Source organism: Parus major, chromosome 2 (genome assembly GCF_001522545.3).
Source record: "Parus major isolate Abel chromosome 2, Parus_major1.1, whole genome shotgun sequence".
In the NCBI taxonomy this organism is placed as follows: domain Eukaryota; kingdom Metazoa; phylum Chordata; class Aves; order Passeriformes; family Paridae; genus Parus; species Parus major.
The window spans coordinates 109,627,258-109,642,993 of NC_031769.1; the positions used below are offsets into that span (position 1 = coordinate 109,627,258).

Here is a 15,736-nt window from a genome sequence, read left to right on the forward strand (position 1 = left end):
ATGCAGGAAAATAATATTTTCTCTGAATTGTATACTGAAATAACCAAGGGGCTGTGATGGGGTTCCATGCTGAAGTAATGGTACACTGGAGAACCTGAGGAGTGTGTGCCTCATTATTTTTCTTACCAACTACAATTAACAGCACAGTGAATGAAGCAAGCTGGTGTGATCTGATGTGCTTGCTTTTTTGTTACCACTCAAAATTGGCTTTATTTACATAACAATCTGTATGGAATGGATCATAGCAGAAGGACCATAAATTATGTCTCATGGGACGTTGAGATGCCAGGGGGATCTGGAAGGGGGAAGGCCTTACTGTTTCATTATGGCCTAGCCCTTACATAAACTTTTAGGCAATACTTAGGAAGTTATTTTTCCTTAACTCTCTGTGTCTTCCAAACCAGCTATCACTTTTAAAATTGACTTACATGGCTTAATAAGTTTGGATTTAAACTATGAATGTAGAACAACTTCAGTATTCATTTTTGAGTCTGACATAAGCGAAGCTATCCATGATTCTGAAAATGTTTTTCAAATGCAACTCTGTAACTGTTTGAAATTACAGCTTAGGTTCTATATCGTGTTTGAGTGGATGTCAGGAATGTCTTTTTATGGTTTTAAGTGTTTTGTTTACTTTTGAGAGAAATTCCATGTACAAACAAAACACACAGATCAGCAGTTTCATTCAGAAGTGCACTTAGAGACAGTGTCAGATGGAGAGTTTAAAAAGTTCATGTGGTGTCACGTGAAAACTTCGTATAAGAAATGTTTTTTGCAGAAAAAATTGTCACATGTGGTTGTCATGGCGAGTACAAAAAGCTGGCTTTCGTGCTACACCAATTCCTGACAAGTTGTATGCAGCTCCCACCAGGCAGGTGGTGTTCCATGTTTCGAGTGGGAACGTTTGCAGTGCTCTGCAGCCCTGTTCTCTACCAGCACATTCTGCATTAAAAAGGTAGCTCTGCTGACACTCTTGGCTCATACAGGTCTCTTCCTACGCACAAAAACTGTTTCCCACAGAAGTGCTGCTTCTTCAGGCCACGGGCAGAAAATAGTAGGTGGAAGGATTAACATGAATGAAGAAATGGAAAAAGCAATCAGCAGGCAGGGAATCATGAAAGACCTTGTGGAAGTGGTATTTGATTTTCCAGTTTGTGTTGAACTATGTGATGATTCAAGGAAGTGAATAAAAATAAGCAACAGTTATCTTATAACCACTCTCACTCAATTTTTTAACGCGTGTATAAAAACTGTAATGAAAAGCAAGGAAAGTCCAAAATAAGGGACTTAGTATAGTTACTGTGGTATTTGCAAGTGTGTTACAGAAATCCTCTGTTAGGAGGTGTCTGCAAAAATAAAAGTTTCCTTTCCTGAGACCAGAGAGGCCTCTGCTACATATTTTCTATTTGAGATGCTGAGATAATAAGACTAGGTAATTTCCCAGGTGGTACTCCTATCACATGTGCAGTTTCCACCAGTACTTCTGCCAGGTCCAGCACTCCAGAACTGCCTTTTTCTTTCTTTCCTTCTGAGCCTTTCCACAGCTGCCAAATAAAAACATAAGTGACAACAAACTGTACTTTTCAGTGATTTTAGACCTACATTATTCAAAGCAAATTATTGCTGTTTTGTTCATGTCAGTGGTTCAAACCAGAGCATCAGGCTGGGCGCTAGAAATGTCTGTACTTGGACCAGGATTCTTCTTCCAGCTTGACATTCCTCTTATAAACTGGAAAGGATGGTACTTGTGTTTTCTTCTGTACCTGTGTGCCTCTGCAACCTATGCAGAGAAGGACATAGTTACAATCATCATTAATTTGTATTTGTAGCATTCAATCCATAATGGTGTTCTGTAGAGTTTCAGTTACTTTTTATTGACAGCAAACAGTATGGATTTTAAGCAGAAAACTCTAAATCTTGTATCTCCCCAAAGAAGGCTACAGTGGGTACATTCTTTTCAAAAGGGAGCATGAAGGAACTTATTGCATGTTTTTAATAGAGAAATCCTGCTAGTGTTAAAAGGGGGAAGATGGGCAGTTTGTCCCCGTGCTCTGAGTTTGATTTTTCAGTTACTGTATGGGTAGGGTGAATGCAAGGAGTTCATAAGGTAGGGATAAATTAAACCCAGGTAGGGTGGTGTCCTGCAGGTTGCAATTTGAATCTGAGCCATATTAGCAGGAGTTAATCAGCTCCACCTTGAGACTTGACCAGACAAGTTGCTGAATTGGAGTTGTGTAGGTAGTGTTGTGCCTCTGGTGATGAAGGGAGAGGGGGTTTTGTTTGTGTGTGTTTATGTACGTGTGCTTTATGCCTCTGCTAGGACCGCACCTCACAGAGATAAGAAGTCCTCCTGACAAACAAAGCAGCAGCAGCTGTCTCATGGATGGTTAAGATAAAGAATGAGCAAATATCAGAGCTAATACAAGTCAATTAGTTTTCAGGCATTTTCCCATTCCCCCCTTTCACTCCCTTCCAAAGAAAGAGCAATAATGAGGTCTGTGCAGAGTGCTGCAAAGGTGGTGGGGTTTGTCTGGCTGTCCTGTCCTTTGTGCTTTACTGCACAGCTTAGCTGTGCATGGAGGAGAGCTGCCCTGGGCCACACAGTTGTCCTCCGACCCAAGGCTAAAACAATTACTTGTTGGTTAAGATCTGCTCATGACAAATTTCTGCTGTTTGTTTTCCCAAGACTCAGTGTCTGTGTAATCAGTCTGTTCTGGCCTCCCTGCACTCTCATCTCCTCTGCAGGCAGATCTTCCTTTTCTTATTCTTTTCCACTAGCTGCTGAGGAGGCTGGAGGTGACCAAAAATGGAGAAGGTTTTCATTGCCCTTACTTCTCCAGAAAGTAAAGCTTGATAAAAGGCAGCAGCATGGAGAGAGATGATTTTTCATGCATAAAAACATATTAATAAAAGAAGGGCTTACCCTTTACCCATGAAGAGTGACTAACTGGGAGAAGGGCATGGCATTAATCCTGTAATCCTCTCCAGATTTCTAGTGGGAGACATTTTGTCCTAAAGATCAGCGCAGTCATAGAAATAATGCACAGTAATCAGCCTCATCTTCCTCCAGCCCCCATCCTTGCTTCTGGCTATTAGCAAATTAGCAAAATCTTCCCAAGCTTTTGCATGAGACTTTCTGTGTCACTGCATTAAAAAAAAAAAAAAAAAAGCTAAACTCTGCCTCACTTCTTATCATTCCCTATCTTTGCCCCCTTTGCTATTACCATTGTGTCATACTTCACCTTTTCCTTAGTCTGCATCTCCAGCATTTATTCCTCTACTGGCTTTCCTGCTACTCCTTTCTCCTGGAGTGAATTCTCTGCTATTTTACATGAGACATTTCAGTTTCCCATATTTTAAGTTGAGGGTCTTACACAGGGTTACATCCTGTTGTCCCAAAAATAAAGATGGCCTTTATTTCCTCCTGCACAAGCAGCACTGATTAAATTGAAGATGTTGCCTGTCGTTTCTTTCTAACAGTTCAGTACTATGCATGCTGACAAGGCTTTGGTAAAGGTACGTTTAACCTTATTAACTGATACAAATCCACATTTTATGAAAAAAAGGCATTTCCTATAGATGTGTACAAAACATAAATGCTGGATTCCTGGGGGCAGATACTCATTTTGGCTTTGCAGCTTTTCTCATAATTTTGATGTGGGTTTTCATAATGGTAGTGAGGTTCAAAGGGGGGAAAAAAGTAATGGGACAAGCTGTTTGCTTTAATCACAGTTAGACTGTCTGCTAAAAGTTAATTTGTGAGAACATTTGCTGTAATATGAGAGCAACGCTGCAACATGGGAAAATAATCCAAATGCACTGTTCTTGGAATAAAGTGAAATCAAGGGGGAAAAGAAGGAAGTTAAGGTCATGAATCAATAGGCTCTGAATGCAGCTGCTACTGTCAGTGATGCTGACAGCATGTACAAAATCCATAGAACAGAACCAGTTCCAAAGAACAAGAGGGTAGTTCTCCAAGTGCATTGCTGCGTCTGTTGTGGGATGCAGCTGATTTCGTGATAGTCATTAAGTGGAAAAATCAGTTGTCCCTCAAATACCTATAGCACTACAAGGTTTTGCCATCATTCATTGATACTGTTTTAAAGGCATGGTGAAGCAGGGAGAATGTGTTTGTGGACTTCTCTTCATGGTGTTGATCTGGGATATTTCTCTCTTAGACTGAAATTGGGTGTCTGAAGGGTTATTAATGAATTTCTGACTTCCAAGTGAGTGAATACAAACATTTTATTTTAAATGCATGTTGCAGAGAAACTGTGGCTACCTTTTGGACACTGTTAAATGCCAGTGTAGTAAATACAGTGTCTGTCTGCTCTTGTGTGTACAAACCTGACAGAGCAAAGGTACTTGGAATCTGCTGCTCTGTGTTCTTTCATGATGCCAATAATAATGAATGTATTCCCAGAGTGAATGGGAATACTACTGGTAGAAACCTCAAACAACAGAGTTCTTCACTGCATTGAGCATGGTCATAAGATGACTGTTCTCCTATCATATGACCTGAGATTCCTGTATGTGCTGCATACACTGGACAGCTGGAGTGGGAGCTTCAAAGAAAATACATCCTTGCCCAGAAGCAGTACTCCATGCAAGTAGGAGTTTACAGAGTTGATTATCAAGGAACTCAGATGATGCTGCTGCTGATGATGATTTGGCTGCAGCATTTTTTGGTCAGATCAGTTTCCTGTCCTAGCCATTTATGTGCCACCGCAAAGGAATGGAAATCTGTGGCCAGGGATGCAGGGAGTTGAGATTCCCATGTTTGACAGAAACCATCTCTTTGCTCGACTTAAAAGGACTTGGAAAATGCTCTTTTAGTGACTGATGTCTTCAGCACCAACCAAGCTAGTTTTATTTGGGCAATTAACATGTCCCAGAGGACTTAATATGACCCTGGTGCCAGCTAGTCTGAGACTTACTTGTGTTCAGTTATGTCTCACTAAAGATATGAGAAATTCCAGTGATCAGTTAAGAGACTGCTGAACTGATCTGATCTGAGACACTAACTAAGTTGGCCCTTCTTGCTCTGAGATACAGAGGGCTAATTTTTCACAATTAACAGTCAACAATTTGTTAACATAGGCAGAACTTTGTTTTTCCGGTTCTCCTCAATCTGATTTTCAGAAACGTTCAGAGAATATGAACTCTGGTTTTCCAAACATAACAATATCATGGGGAGTTTCAGTCAAATCAGTCAAAGCTCAGGGGAGTTCTTAACTGATTGCAAAGTCCTGACATGGAAAGCAGCAGGCAAACCTAGTCCTTCTAGTTTGTTTTGGGGTTTTTTTTCTGATGATGACTTCGTTTGTATGGGACCTTTGTAGCTAGAGGTAGGGGAAAATATGGGAGTCTTTGTACCCAGTCCTGTCCCTCCCTGCTCCTCAAAACCAGCACCAGAATTTGAGAAAATGAGGACTCTTAGCTGGTGCTTGCACAATTGCTGATGTCAGAAAGCCTTTGGGGTTGTATCTTACATCAAATACAGCCTTCTTGAGGGTCTGAGCCAAAGTTAGACACTTCATCATGAACAAGGAAAGTGTGATTAGTGTTCTTTTAAGTGCCTACTTTTCCATGTGAAGAAATGTGCATTTCTCCAGTGTAGGAGCACATTTAATTTGAAATTTATTTTATAAAGATGTAATGACTGCTGCTGAATGCTTTCAGGGTGCATGTACGTTGTAGGATGTGTTCCAAAAGCAGTTGGAGTTGGCTTGCTGAGAACAATGGTGCTGCTCTGGGGAGGGTAGTTTTGGCACGTACCTTTCAAATGAAGTGAATTCTGCTGCCTGGTGCACCTCTGAGTTTTATTTGGAAACAAAGATGTGTGTGCTACCCTCAAAGGTAAATTTTGTTTCCCTTTGAAAAGTTTCCATGCTTAACTGTCTCTTTCTGAGGCAATTAAAACCAATCTTGTAGACAGGGGCCTCCTTCCTCCAGCCCTGCATGACTCATGCTATCGTGGCTGCTCATCTCAGGTGCAGAATCTTGTGAAATGTGCTTTTGACTATCTAAATGTATGACATCCACTGATTTTGCCTTATCTGTTATGACAGTACTATCTTCTCAAAATGCCATCAAGTTGGTTAAGCAATACTTCCCAGCCCTACAGCCCCTACTTCCATAGATTTTAATCAAATTGTTTGTTTAGCAGGTTCTTTAATTACCTTCTTAAAATAGCTCCTCTAGGCTTCATACACAACTCTGAATATACCAGTCTCCAGTTTTATGTTGTTTTGTTTAGTTTTGTTCTTCTTTGAAGAAAAATTAATGTTTCATTCTTTTTTGCATCCTGAGGATTCTTTTTTTAAAAAGTGTGAGAAAATGTAATGCTTGCTTTGCCAGTCTTGGTGGTTATTACTTGTGAAGTATGTTGCTTTGCTTACTTCTAAGCAGAACTTTTATATTTATAAACACACACATATTTATGTTTCTGTTGTTGTTCTGTCTTTGTTGCAGAATTCACCTCAAGTAAGGCAAAATTCAACTTTCTTCGTTTTTAAGTATACAAGCCACATATGCATAGCAGTTAATTAATCTGATCCCCAGTGCAGGCCCTGTTCTCTTTGTTTTAGTCACGCTTCTCTGCTTCATGGCCCTGTTATGTCCTGAAAACGTACGTGAGAAAACCTTTAATGATGTTGGGTTTGTTTATTGATACGTTACTCGATAGGAATTCAGCAGATGCTGTAGAGGATAAGCCCTGTCCTGAAGTTTGTAATATCATTTTCAGAACTTTGCTCACTGATTTGTTATGAACAGATGCCAGTGAGTAATGGAGGAATGTTTTGCAGGTTATGCTTCCTTGTCCAGGATGCCTATGGCATGTTCAGTGAAGTGCAGCTGCAGTCCCTGAGTTCCACAGATGACATTGAGCAGTACTGCAGGAGATGGGAAGGAAAATCCTGCTGCTTAGCTGGAATGAAAATTTTGCAGAGAACTACAAGAGGAAGGTGAGAAGAATTAATGGAAGAACATATTGCTTGCTGTGGCAGGCAAAGATGATCTGGTTTTTTATTTATTTCTGTGACCAACATTCTTTGAAACACCTGAACCTGGCTTTGTTCAAGCAAATGTTCTCATTGCCACTTTTGGGACACCCAGCCATGCTTATGCCAACCATTCTCCAAAATGAGCATAAATAAGCTAATGTACAAATACACACTTAGCAGAGTAAAGAATTAGTGTGTTCAATATTTCATAAAACATGAGTGTTTTCTTCCTCGTCAGTGGATTCAGAGATGAAAAAACATTAGTTCACCTCCCTTTCATTGCAGAACTTTTTGCTGCACTAAGTTTTTCTACAGTGCTGCCCAGTATGGCTTGAAGTTTCAAGCACAGACTTTCCTTTAGTATATGAGGGCTTACTTCTGTTACATCTATATGGCTTTAGAACCACAGTGTAAGTTTCTTAAAAATAAAAAAAAAATTGGAAATCTTAAAACCATTCTTTTTTTGGAATAGGAATGTCAACAACTTTATAGAAAAATTCCCCCAGGTAAGGAACAAATTGACTTATGGCACATCTCAGATTTTGCTTATTCTGTGATTGCTGCTATGTTCTTCAAATAAAAATATCTTTAGTCAAGAAAAAAAATTAAATAGATCGATTATCTTTCAGAGTATCTTACTAAGGAGAGTGATACAATGTTCTCATGGGGACCTATATAAATATAAGTAGATTGGTTCAGTTCTCAACATAATTTATTCGTACAAGCATCCGATCTAGATAAGCCTTTGCTGTTAGAATGGCTATGGTATTTCTGCTGACACTTTTTTTCCTGTTGAAAAATGCTGTTTCATCAAAACCAGAATGTTTCATGGAAACATTATCTATTTTGGAGACAGCTTTGTTGGGAAGATTTTTTTCAGGTCCAGAGGGAGTGAATATTCTTTCTCTTATTCTCATTTCATGAAAACTTTGAGAAAGTCTCATTTTTGTTTCATATTGGAACAAAAACGAATTTCAAAGCCTTGAAATGTTTAGCAAAATGGAATTGTTGTTTTCCAGCCAGCTCTATTCAGTATGCTTTTCTTTTTATGTACTTGCAGTGTTAATTTTCAGAGCCTTTGGATTTTGAGCCTACTTGCATTTTTATGGATCTTTAATAACAAACACGTCTTCTTATTTAATTATTTTGCTGGCTTTTTTTTTCAAGTTACATTTTTTCCAAGCAAATTAAATAATGGCTTTGGAATTCTGGATACAAATGAAGTTTTACAACTGGCTGCTGGTGCTTCCAGTACTCTGCCTAACTAATAAGAGACAGACTTTTCATAATGTAAATTCTGTTTCAAAGCAGCAGTAACTTACTTCTGGCTATTCTGAGGACCTTTAGAAGAAGCACTGCTGAAAATGTTGGTGGCTCAGCTGGAGCTGTGCTGGTGGTAACCCTGCTAGGGAACATTAAAAGAAAATGAGTATAGTGTAGCTTCAGGGACAGTGCAGCGGTTAAAACGTGATTTCATTGTACAAGATGGGTGGGTGAGGGAATTGTTCAGGGATTTATTTTTTTCTTAATTGTTTAAGCCTAAGTTCTGCTTTATAATTTTTTATTACTTTAAGTGTTTGGGACACATTCTAGGTGTGATGGAAACCACAGTAAAGCCATAGCTGAAATGAATACAAGGGAGTACTTACTCTCAGAGAGCATAATTAAGCTGTAGAACTCATTGCCACTGGATAAATGGATTTCCAGAGCCACTGGTGTATCTAAGCACATGATGGGTTATGCCTGTGAGTGCCCAACCTTGGCTTGCAGCACATGAGTGAGTAAGAACTATGTGGTCTGCCCTGCAAGAGAGACTGCTGCCGGTTTTGGTTGTTTTCCTTTTTTCTTTTTTTTTTTTTTTGTTTTTTTTTTGGAGAGCACCAATTACTTTTTGAAGGGAGATGGCTTTGAAACTTCTTGTTTCCTGGAGTCTGACAGTGGCTTTTAAAGTGGATAAAAGGGAAGAAAATGTAGGCTGTATGAGGGAAAAGTAATGACTTTTTTTGTGTGTGCCTGTGAAGCACGTGATCTGGAGAAAGCCAGGAATGGCTAATAAGAGCCCATATGTTCATGTTGTCCCACAGTCACATGGACTGTAATCAGGGACAGAATGCTTCCTCAGTACCTCTGTGAGACACAGGAGATTTGCTAATAGATACAAGAGGTTCTCAAGCATTTTGCATCAATGGACCACTGTTATTGTTCAAAAAATTTTACAGACTGTCATCAATCATCATCATCAAATACTCAATTCAGAGTACTATTTGACATCATTATGGTAAATGCAATTTTAAAACCGCTGTTGTAAGCTGAAGTTTCATTCCAAGGGCGAAAAACCTCTTAGCCTACGATAAAGGGTATTTTACACCCAAGGGAAAACCCTGCTGAACACGTTACTTGATCTTTGGAACGGACCTGTACTGTTAAGGAGTGCTAAAGAAACTAAACACATTTCTTCTCTGATAAGAAAACACTTGTGTTCCAAGAGAAAAGTGGGATAAGAACTTACACAACCATGTCCTGTCTTGACAACAATCAGCTCTGTGAAAAATTGGAATGACGGTAACCTTACATTGAGAGAAACACTTTTAATGTTGAATATTGGTTTTCAACATTACAAACAATGTCAAAACATTGGTTTTGACAAGTAGTAGGGTCTCATGTAGGTCGTTTGAAGGTCTGTTACTAACTGAGGTGGTTTTCAGAGCCACATAAAGCATACTCCCCATAACCATCCCTGCAAGAAACCCTTCCCTACTTTGCAGTCCAGTAAAGGAAGTGGTGTTTGCAGTCCAGTTCCTAGCAATCCTGTAAGACAAAAGGACATGGCTGAGTCATGGCAGAGTTGCCATGGCTTGTTCAGTGCCTGATTTCCAGCAGTTCTTCTACTCTGTGAGCCTGTTGGGTAAAGTAGGAAGCAGTAGTGTGGCAACTGACTGAACTTGTGTGGTTCAGTATCTGTTTCCTGACAGCTTTTCTCTTCACCCTCTCATTCATACTTGTCACGTAACCTTTCCTGCAACTATTCCCTGGACTTCATGCTTGGTATCAGCAAAAAAAAAGAAAAAAAGTACAGAGGTACTGAAAAATATTAACTGAAAGGCTGCTGGTGGTGTTGTCTCCTTAGAGGCTCTGGTTCTCACCCTCACCCTCCCACTGCCTCATGTGTTAAATTCAGCCCCTTGAGGAAGAGGAAGTGAGATTTTCGGGGTGTGCTGCTAGAGGCAGGAATGCTGGTTAAGAATACAGCTGCAGCACATGCAAGCCCCCTCTTTTAATAGGTCCTAGGCATGGTTCAGGTATGTCAGGTATAACCAGGAACTAAATGAATGCAATTAGATGCAGGAGCTGAGCACTTACTAAAATGCTTCAGGAGTAAATAACCTAGAAATTGTCATGGTTCCTGCTTCCTACCAGAAATTAATTTCAATGATCTGAAATAATCTTTGGAGTTAGAGATCTGGCTTTATCAACAAAAAATACTGATTTTTTTTTTTTTTTTTTTTTTTTTTTTTTAGCCCTACCTGGAATTCCAGACAGAATAATAATTTGATTTTGACAATTTGGGCTTTTCACCTGATTTTCCTACCATTGAGTTGTTTTACTGCTAAGTATAGCAGATGTACCTGCTTCTTTTTATGCTTTCTTATATGTTAGAAACATGAAGAGTTTCTCTGCAGCGGAGCAGAAAGATGACAGCAATTTAAAAATGGAGGGGGCAGGAAGAACACAGGGAGTCAGTAAAAATTTTGTCCCTAAATTGAAAACGTGGTTAATAATCTTCAAAAGAGGAGGCAACTGCTGCATGTAGAGTACTAAAATCCACACTTGTGTTGGATAGGCTAAAACACTATGAAGGATACATCAACTCATAAGCTTTGGCTTTTGAGCCAATATTTAATTCATGGCAGGCTGTACTATCTGTTGGGTTTTCCTCTACAATAAACAGGCTCTGAATATTGAGTTCATCAACCAGTGTTATGTTTTTCTGATAAACTTCTACATTTTCAAGTTGGCTTCTATTGTTTGTTATTTTAAACTTTCAAATGTTAGGCACTGAAATATGAAATCTCCCTGTATGTGTATAGTGGTCACTGTTGTGCTTGAGGGTTTTCATTCTTTTCTATTTTTTTTTCCATTTGAGTCACATACTTCTCTGCCCTCAATTTCTCTCATTTTTTCCCCTTTTCTTCACTGTATACTTTCTCTGCATTTTGTTTTGTCCTCAGAAGAGAAGACTGCTGCTAACTGCTGCACAAGTAAGTGTTTCAACTGCTGGACATTAACAGGAAATGTAATAGTAAGAACTCTCTGCAGAGCAAGGAGGTCATAACTTCCTTCCTTTGGTTTTCCCTCCTCCAAAAAGACTGCCATCTAAAAGATCCACCCACGCCTCTGGGTTCTGAGGTCCTGAAACACCTCAGTAATTTCTGTGGTTAAAAGCTGAGTGTCATTTAAAGCATAATTACAATAATCACATTGAAGTTTTGAATACTTGCATTATTTTTATATTAATTTCTATGGCTGCTTTTATATCAGAAATGAAGTTTTTTATTTCCTGAATTTTCTATTCTTTAATAAACATGGACTGCTGATTGTATCTTAGGGCTTGTGTCATTAATCTATTTAGTAATCAGCATTGGAGAATAACATAGGCATATCCATATTGAATCAAAAGTAATTCTATAGTATAATCTCAGTGGTTTAGTGTAGTATGTGAAATTTCTAATATACTATAAAAAATTGAATTACTAAACTATTTAAATCATTCAACTATATAATTCCATATAACTAAATAAAACCTGGGCGGAGAAAAAGCTCAGCAGCCCTTCCTCCCTGTTTGTATTTTGACAAAGATGCTGGTTGAGTAGGCTCAGATTTTTACTTTGTGATTTTGTTGCTTTTATTACTCAAGACTAAGAAAATGTGGTGTTGCATAGTTTGTACACTGCAAGATCTTAGTAGGTCAGTTAAAGGGAGGGAGAGAGAGAGCCTACAGTGTCAGCTTTGTATTTGGATTGCTTGTCCCTTGACAGCTGAAGCTTGTGCAGTCTAGGTGATTATTAAGGAATTTCTTAGTTTTGCACAGAGGGCTAGGAATTGCTTTATTTTTGAGTTCTTAATAATTGAGACTGACGTTGCCAAAGAAAACTGTTTTGGTTTAGACAGCAAGTTTAAGAAGTAGGAGAGGAGGAAGCAGAGAAGTTCCAAGTCCCGAGTCCTCAGAGCAAATCTGTGGAAGATGTTGGAAGAGAATCCTAGCATCTTTCTGTTCCTTGCTGTAAACCTTACACATTTTTTCCCTGTTTGTGTGCCTTCTTTTCTCTGATATTGCTGGTATTTTCTCCCTCTAGTAATTTTCCCCTGAGCCTGTTATGATTATTAAAGTTGAAAAATCCCCCAAACTGTAAGCCGTATGTTAAAAGTTGGATCAGGCATGGCACACACAACGTTCTTGGACCAGAACTGTAGCTGAAACTCCATGCTTTTGAGAGAAATAAACAAAATCTTCTTAGTAGGTTATGAAATAAGTTGCCAGGTCAGAATCAGTGAATTGCAGTTTTGAAAAATCAGAGTTGTTTGACTTTTGAAACACAGCTTGTAGTACGAAATAAGTGGAATTTCCACAGGATCAGAAATGTCCTGATAGTGTAAGTACTGGTTGATCAGTCATGTATTTAGCCTGTTTGACAGTGTTATATCTTTAAAAATCTCTGCCTGATGTCTGGATACACAGCAGGCAGTTTGCATTTATGAATACAGAGAAAGATATACTGAAGTTTTGCAAGGAAACGTTAAGACAGATGTCTTTTGAAGACATTGCATAATAAAAATAATGAAGGACACCAAAATTTTGCTTATTATATGTATGTATACACACATATATAAAATCTCATTATACATAAGCAAAGCTTGAAGATGTGGGTTTGTAGAAGAGAGGCATACCTACCTGTCATAAATCCAAATTTATGTGGAAATCTTTACTGTAACACTCCATTGGAGTTACTGGTAGTCTTATTGTGTTGGTGTTAAACAGTGGAAATATACATATTTGGAATGGAACAGAATTTGTTTTACCAAACACAGAGTTGAGCCTGGAATGGAAAGTAGAGAGTCTGTCATTTAGAATCTCATAGATTTTTTTTCTTTCTCCTGCTATACATTCAGTCTTCTTTTTCAAAGTTATAGTGTACTACAATAGAACCCTAGTCTCTGACATAAAAGAAAAAAAAATAGTTATTCAAAATACTTTACATGTTCGTTTTTCTTTTTGATCCTTGAACTTGTTTCTTCTCACTTCTTATTCTGCTTTTCCTTTCTTAGAAGTCTGTCCTTTTGTGATCAATTTTTTTTTTTCAAAGTACCTAGTAATTACACTCATAGAGCAAAATTTTAACATTTTTATTTTGTCTTGTGTATCCAGAGAGGCTCCATATTCACATGGGAGTTAACCATGCCTCTTCACTGTAGCACAGAGCCAGCTGTTCATCTCTTGTCCTGACTCTATAGCTGAAGAAGGCTACACATATTGAATAAACTGCACCCATTGTTCAAATCAGATTGAACTGGAGTTTGAGTGTTACTTGGCCAGTGAAGGGAATTAATTTTATTCTTTCTGTGAGGATAATGATCTTCTACAGAGGAGGACACAATGTCTTTGTCATTTCTCCACTGGCAGTGCCCCCACTTCATTCTCCCTACTGCTAAGTAGAAGCCCCTAAGTGTAAAGAGAGAGTTATCTTTTCTGGAGGTGTATAAGTGGATGGAGCAACGAGGGAGCTCCCCAGCAGGGACACTGACTGATGGAGTGAGAGCTCCAGGAGACAACATCCCAGCTCATAAACAAGGATCACAGCAGGATGTGATTTGGAACTTGCTAATCCTTTGGTTTGTCTCTGCCCTTGGCCTGACTGGTGTCTGAGAACTGATGGGGCCAAGATGTTCAGGAGATTTACCCCACACAGCACTGATCCTCTGCCTGCTTGCAAACAAATACTGTCATTTACTATTAATTAAGTGCTCTTAGTTCAAGCAGTAGATGGCCTTCTCCAAAAGGGCACAAAGAATAGAAGGAAATGTACCACATGTCTCAGATATTGTGACACAGAATAACAAGTTAGAAGTGGGCTAAAGGGGAACGGACAACTTCATGTCCTTTGTAAACACTTAAAAATGCATATGAGGGATCAATGAACATGCAATAAACAGCATGCCTTAGTGGCTCTAAGTTGATAAATGTGCAGTCTCTGTGCACAGTTTGTGGTACATTTGTATCTGTGCTCCGACCTTGTGCCGTGGGTTGTGTGAGGAAGGTCACTTATGTAACTGCTGGAGTTCTACAGGAGGCTCTGCTCTCGTTTTGTAGCTCTCCTTTTTCATCTCCCAGCTAGCAAGACCAGTAAGTTCCTCTGGGCATTGGCCTTCCTGGTGTCAGATATCATTCTGTACAACACAAACCAGAAAATCCTGCCCCAGTCAAAGATTCAAGAAGTGGTCAGTTTGCTGTAAAGTATCTTTAGTACCTAGGGAATATTGCTTTGTGTGTTGTAGTGTCATCACTGTTAAAAAACAGAACACAAACCAAAAAAACCCAAATTAAAATTAAAAAAAGCCTCCAAACAACAAAGCTATCCCAGTCTGTCTCCTTTTACAGACTTGGAGATGATGCTTTGTAAGTCAGAGGGTCCCTTTCTGTAAAAGAGCATCACTTTTGTGTCTCTAGTCTGTTCATTCATGTGGAGAACACAACTACAGGTAGCAACAATGTCTTTCTAGTCTGCCAGCTTGTTACCTGAGTTGTGAACCTCGAGTTGTATTCCCCAAGATCTCCTCAGCCACAAAATTTCTTGCAGAGCTGGTCCAAAGGCATCACTATTAACACTGAATCACAGGCAGTGAAAAAGCATGCTGAGAAGCTCACTGTAGACACCCAAAGTCTAAGGATCCAGAGAAGGACTAAGGAAATGCAGAAATAAATAAGCTTAAGCAGAAGTGAGCTAAAAGCAGAACTTTAAAAGGAAAGTTTCCATGACCCCTTGAAGAGAAGCAGCATATTGCAACGTGCTTCAGCCCTGTAAACAGGGTATGTGGTTTCCTTCTAAACAGTTTGGTTTAGAAGCTAATATTACTTTTAACAAGTTTTGGACTTCATTTTTTAGAGTTGTTTCAGAAATAGTGGTTTTCTTAATTGGAGGGACAGACAACTTGGAGGCAGTGGGGGGTTAAAACCCAGATCTCTGTGCTTTAACTGCACAGAACACAGAACTGGGACAAGATAACTCAGAGCTTTAACTCAAAAATGCATGTCTCTTCAAGTTAGTTATCTGTAGCTGTTTTCCCTCCCTCAGCTACTTCTGCCTGTCCAGCAAAGATGCTCCATCAACTCACAAGGCAGCCACTGAACTATGCAAAGTACAGCTTGGTTTGCTAAAGAGTGGTCAACATCTTACCTGAATGTAATAGGCTGTTAAATTTATGTTTGTTTTTTAAATCAAAAGTGTGAAACTTTCAAAGTTAATAAATACAAAGCATAACTGAGTGAGCAGCTGTGTAGGAAGGAGGTCGTTCTCCGCACAGGTACTTAACAAAATCATGCCTGCTGTTTCTCTGTATCTGATAATTGCTGACTTTCCTGAAAGCAGTTACAATCAGCTGTCAACAACAACAAAAAATCCAGCAAAAAGCACAAACACACAGCACCCCTCAAAAATACACCCACTAGAAATGAA

The 15,736-nt window shown here is 39.1% G+C and overlaps 1 protein-coding gene across 5 annotated transcripts in view; it reads left to right on the forward strand.

The window, feature by feature from the left end:
• SPIDR (scaffold protein involved in DNA repair) overlaps positions 1 to 15,736 on the forward strand; it is a 194,718-nt gene that overhangs the window by 160,927 nt on the left and 18,055 nt on the right. For 4 of the 5 annotated variants that reach the window (XR_004496079.1, XR_004496080.1, XM_015618459.2 and 1 more), the window contains exon 11: positions 6,810 to 6,968. The exons of the other annotated variant lie outside the window; for it this stretch is intronic. Coding sequence is in view for 2 of the 4 variants with exons in the window: in XM_015618459.2 (XP_015473945.1) it covers positions 6,810 to 6,968 (159 nt within the window). In the remaining 2 variants the exon portion in view is untranslated. The remainder of the gene's footprint in view (positions 1 to 6,809; positions 6,969 to 15,736) is intronic. 5 annotated transcript variants of the gene reach the window in all.